At 35.0% G+C, this 5,846-nt stretch overlaps 1 protein-coding gene across 2 annotated transcripts in view; it reads left to right on the top strand.

The window, feature by feature from the left end:
• Positions 1-5,846, top strand: part of KCNT2 (potassium sodium-activated channel subfamily T member 2) — a 386,489-nt gene that overhangs the window by 277,884 nt on the left and 102,759 nt on the right. For both annotated transcript variants that reach the window (XM_014586847.2, XM_006146032.3), the window contains exon 16: positions 695-924. In XM_014586847.2, coding sequence (XP_014442333.1) covers positions 695-924 — 230 coding nt within the window. The remainder of the gene's footprint in view (positions 1-694; positions 925-5,846) is intronic.

The following is a 5,846-nucleotide window of genomic DNA, read 5'->3' as shown; positions in this document are numbered from 1 at the left end:
CCCTGTGGTAGGGTGTTGGGCCCGTTGGAAAAAGTTTTTTTTTTTTTTTTTTTATTTAAAAAGCATATAAAAATTAAGCAGGCTGTTACATTCAAAGATTTTTTTTTTCTAATTAAGCTGTATATCTAGAACTTTAAAAAATATTTTTCTTTAAACTCAAAGTAAACCAAATATGATAGAAAAAGTATTAAAAGAAATTCAGGGACTCTGGTTTTTATTAATGTGACCTTGGATAAATTTCTTTGTTCCTTTTTGGTCAATAGCATTTTCTTACTTTTTTGACCTAAGAAATACTGTTTATATTTCTAGACCAAAGTATTTTTGTAATAATTTATTAAAAATGTTATCTTTACTATATGATATACATTCTGATGGTTTTCTCCTATTCTAACTTTTTGAAGTATCCTTGCACACACACACACACACACACACACACACACACACATATATAAGTTAATATTAACTGCATTGATTTTAAAACATGCTGAGAACATTGTTTCTTTTCCTGTAAACATGAGGATCTTGAATTTGTAGGGTTCTTTTAAGCTTAAAATGCTGTGACTTATATTTTTAACCTTGCTCTGTCTTATAATTATTTACTAGTTTTCTTACCTATGTAACTATAAAGAAAAGAAATACTAAGACCTTTGCTAAATTACAATACTTATACTCTTCTTTTCTTTTCTAAATTAAGGTTTGGGGTCTGCTTGATTGGTATTAGGAGGGAAGATAATAAAAACATTTTGCTGAATCCAGGTCCTCGATACACTATGAATTCTACAGACATATGTTTTTATATTAATATTACCAAAGAAGAGAATTCAGCATTTAAGAATCAAGATCAGCAAAGAAAAAACAATGTGTCAAAGTCATTTTATCATGGACCATCCAGATTACCTGTACATAGCATCATTGCCAGCATGGGTAGGTATAAAAAAGGTTTGGAAATACTACTTTTTTCTTAAAAAAGTAATAAATACATTTTTAATTTTATAAATATTCCAATGTCAAATTTCAAACGTGTGTATGTAATAAACTAGGCATACTTAGGTATACAGAGCAAAATTCCTAAGCAATTAGGTTGGTAAACAAGTAAGATATTATAAAAATACATACAATAATTATTTTGTGTTTCTGATTACACTAAAAGCACCTAACGCTTCTGTATTTGTCTTGTAAGTTCTCTATCCAGTTGTCAGTGGGGCCATTTCAAGTATTCTCCAATCATTTCGGTCAGAACTATCTTTCTATCTCCCATCTCACTCTCACTATGAACTTGACTCCTATGATATAGAAAAGAAAGGAAGGAAGAAGATTTGATTCAAAAGAATAAGAATTTTCTTAAAATTTTGCCACCAAACCACCTCAAACCAGCAAATATCTAATTTCTATGGCAAGAAAAATTTTTATTACTTAAAAATATTTTAAGTAATACATGTTCTTTCAGGCCAGCTCTATTATTGCACAGTAGTTAAGGGATTTGGATCTTACATGGCTGACTTCATAGTCCATCTCCACTCTCCTCTGTGTCACTGGACTCAGGGACCATCCTCACTGCATCCTCACTGAATATAACATCTTGACCATGTTCTTCCTGAAACCCTCTCTGTATTGTGCACATCCATTTTCCCAGAGGGGTCATGTCTGCTCGCATGGATTCTACTGTCCTCTAGAAACTGATGATCCGTGTGCCTAAGCCATCAGCATAAATTTGTCTTCACAATATCTTCAGCTGCCTACTGGTTATTTCTAACTGGCTGTCCTTCAGGAAACACCAACATAGCATATTCAAGTTCAACCAATCACTCTGCCCTTTTTCAACATCATTTCTGGTTTTTCTTTTTCTTTTTTTTTTTTAACTTAAAGCTAGATAAAACTTGTATCCTTCATTTTGTAAACTCATAGTTCTAACCCTCACCATCGTCTCCTCTCATACCTCATAAGTCACCAAATTCTATTAAATCCAGAAAAGATGTCAAACGGGAAGGGAGATGTACGGGTCTAGATCCCAGGAGACAGATGTATCTGAAAAACTAAATGTTGGATTCCGGAGCTTAGGTATTTAAAGCCATTAGACTGAACATTGAGATGACTGAAGAAATGAGAACTGACAGGAAAAGGAATACATCAAAGGACAGACTTCTGTAGCCTACCAACATGAAGTATCAGGGAGATGGGAAAAAGTCGGCAGAGACCTCCCTGCAGAGTGCTAGCTTGGAGGACCCAGTTTTTATTTGGGAAAAGGAAGCCTCAAGGAAGAGCTTGTTTCTGTAATATAAACCACTTTTTCTATTGGGTCTTGCCTGTTGAAATCTAACTTGAGATCGTATCCCAAGCCTAACCTGATGCCAGACATCAAGGTTGGCAAAATAACTGAGAAGTACTCACAAGTTCAATTCTTGTGTGCACATCCCTTTTAAGAAGATCACCTGTCTTAGGTAGGGAAATTGTAAAGAAGTTGTTGGTTGGGATATGGAGTTAGGGAGGAAGTGGCATACAGATCACTTAGGAACAGAAGGGAATTTAATCTACAACATAAAAGTAAGTATTAGTTTTACATAAAGGGAAATACATCTGTTTCTTTGTAAGCAAAACTGAGGAAAGAAAAGTTTCCTGAAGTTCTCAATTTTGCTTGCCTTAAGAGAGGCACTTGAAAAAGTTCTGTGATAAGTTCTCTTTTCTCCCCAAAGTAGACACCATGGTCAGCTGCAGAGAGGCAAAGCATGAATTTGAGTATGAAGTATTAAGTACAATACTTAAGTATATTAAATATCAAGTATGAATTTTATATTAAGTATGAATTTGAATTCACAAACATGGATAGAAATCATATTATATGGCTTTCCTTCATTTTTATAAATTAAATTTATAAAATTAAAATGAGTCAAATCTACTCACCAGCTTAATCTCATAACCCCTAGAAACCCATCTCCCCACCAAACGTAGGCTAGATTATGCATTAACTGTATTTATGCTACCAAAAATTGGAAAGCGAGAAGCCATCTCTAGTTTCTGATGGCCACCATGATTACCTTTGCTTGGATACTAGAACTGCTGAGTGCTTGTCCCTGTGTTTTTGGGGACCAGAGCTTTTTCAGATAGACTCATATCTCCTTGTAGAAGACTCCACTGACTACAGGCTACCAACCTCCTTTATTCTTTATCCACAGTACAGAGAATATTGTATATATGAAGAAATCCCAGCCTCAGAAACTTACTCATCAATTTTGAGTCTTGTCTCGACCAACCTCACACTCAGAAGCATTCTTTCTATCCTTTCCTTTATAATTTGTAATCTCCTTCAAAAAATTGTTAGAAATTAATTGCTGAGCTCTTTTTATGCTATGAGAAAAGCGATGATAAAATCCATTAGTGTTTTTTCCACCTTAAAACTCATGCTATTATAGTGAGGAAACCATTAGTGTTTTTTCCACCTTAAAACTCATGTTATTATAGTGAGGAAGAAGTTGAAAGGTCAGAATTTGAAGGAAAGAGAATCTTAAATAGTTGCTTCCAAGAATGGAACAAAGAAATGATGGAGGACTTTGATAGGATGACCAGGTCTGCTTGTGTGTATTAATGAAGTGAGTCATAATGGTATGATGGCCTTCATTGATTAGGTTTTATTTTCCCTCCAGGGAGGCGACTTATTTTGCATTAATTGATGTTTAAATTAATTTCAAAATTCTAATTAAAATTGCAAAGGGTTAGGCCAGGCCCATGACCTAGTGGTTAAAAGTACATGAATGTGCGTGCCACAAATCCCAACAGGATGGAGAACGGAGAAGGGATTGCAGTGTGACCACACTCCACTGGGGAGTGCTTTTTCTCTCGCTCTTTTTCCTTCTCTGTCACTCTGGCAAGTACACATGCCCTCTGACAAACATTTTTAAAAATTACAAAGTTAATTTCTTCCACTTATTTATTCCTTGTGTACCACAAGTATTCAACATTCTTAAGTTAGTTGGATTTGTTATTCTTACTGCCTCCAGTAAGTTGCTTTCATGACCTGTGTGTTTCCTATTGTCTTTCGGGTAAAAAGTCCAGTCTCTTAATTTCATAATGGCTTTCTTTCCCACCTATGAAAACTCCATTCCCCCACTTCTCCCTAATGCCACCGTTTGCCATTCTATTCTCTTATGTGTTTGTGTGCTATTTTATGATTATCTGAAATAACCCTATTAGCTTATTTGTCTAGTTGGGTATTTTACAGATACAGTTCATATGTGTAAGAACCTTGTTCATCTCCTCCACATATCTCAGGTGCCTAGAATATTGTTCCCTGAATGTGGCATTTGTGACATCAAGAAATATTCATTTAGTAAATAAAATATTAGCGGTTCTAATATTAAAATCAAATTAAATGATCACAAATCAGTTAAAAAATAGCTCTATAGAAAGGAAGAGAGAAGACACAGTGAGAAATACACAAAATAAAAATAGCCAAAAAAATTCCAAATTTAAGAAAACAAATTGAAACAGCAGGGTATGCTTTTTCACTTAAGTTCCTACATATGTCAGGATTTTGTAAATCTCAAGTTTTGTAATATAATGCAACACTTTGCAAATATACTTTTGTATAAATATGTACATAATTTCTTCCTTTTTTTTTTTTTTTTTTTTTTATTGCCAGAGAGCTGAGCTCACAAAAAAGAGAAGAAACAGAGGGTAAGAGCAAGAGAAAGCACCCCCTAATGGGCTGTGTTTACACCACATCCCTTCTCCTCCATTCCTTCATCCTACTGGGACTTAGGGGACATGCACACATGCACACACAAACACATACACCTCTGCCTGGCAAATGCCTAGCATGTTTTTTAAGCCACCAGGGTGAAGATTTGAACTCTGCAGTCTGCCATGTGGGATCTGGCTCCCTTAACCATTAGGCCACAGGGCCAGCCTTCTTCAAAACTTTTAATAGTAGATACCACAGGTTTTACCTAATATGATCCTGAAGACAAACCACAATCAAAGTGATAGCTACTATCTCTGATGAATATAGAGGCAAAAATTCTCAACAGGGTACTAGCAAATCCAACTACACATAAAAAATATTATATGCCACGCATAAGTAGACTTTATTCCAGAAATACAAGGGTGGTTGAACATATGCAAAACCATTGTTAAAAGAAAAATAAATCAGCCAATGTAATAGAGTTTTAATAGAGCAAAGCTTAACACAATTTAAATCAGGCAGTTTGGACTTTGGAAATCTCCGGCCAGTCTCATGGTCAACTCCGCATTTAGGTCAGCGGAACAGGAAAGTGTCATACAAAAACATAAGTGAGGGAGTGAGGTAGAGAAATCATTCGTTACATTCTGAAGTTTGTCTGCATTAACATGGTTTAAAAGGTGGGGTGCCTGTGATTGAAGCCTAGCTGCTGTGATTGGTTGTAATCTAGCAACCAGCTCAGAAAAACAGCCAAACATGTACGCTTTCAGCTTATCGACAGGAAACAAAGTGTGGAAGTACAGCAGCTGTTTTAGGCCAAAACAGTTTAATTTAACACCATAAATGTAATACACCATAATAACAGAAAGATAAAAACCATATGATCATATCAACTGATGCAGAAAAAGCATGTGATAAAATACAACATCCCTTCATGATTAAGAGTCTCGCAAAAATTGGCATAAAAGGGATAGTTCTCAACACAATAAAATCCATATATGAAAAAAATCCATAGCTAACATCATACTGAACAGAGAAAAGCTGAAAGCTTATCTGCTAAAAACAGGAACAAGACAGGGCTGTCTACTTTCTTCACTTCTTTTCAATATAGCATAGGAAATCCTAGCCAATGCAATCCAACAAAAGACTAGAATAAAAGGTATTTGAATAGGGA

This window comes from Tupaia chinensis, unplaced genomic scaffold (genome assembly GCF_000334495.1).
Source record: "Tupaia chinensis unplaced genomic scaffold, TupChi_1.0 Scaffold000161_4, whole genome shotgun sequence".
In the NCBI taxonomy this organism is placed as follows: domain Eukaryota; kingdom Metazoa; phylum Chordata; class Mammalia; order Scandentia; family Tupaiidae; genus Tupaia; species Tupaia belangeri.
This window is presented reverse-complemented; position numbering and strand designations above follow the sequence as displayed.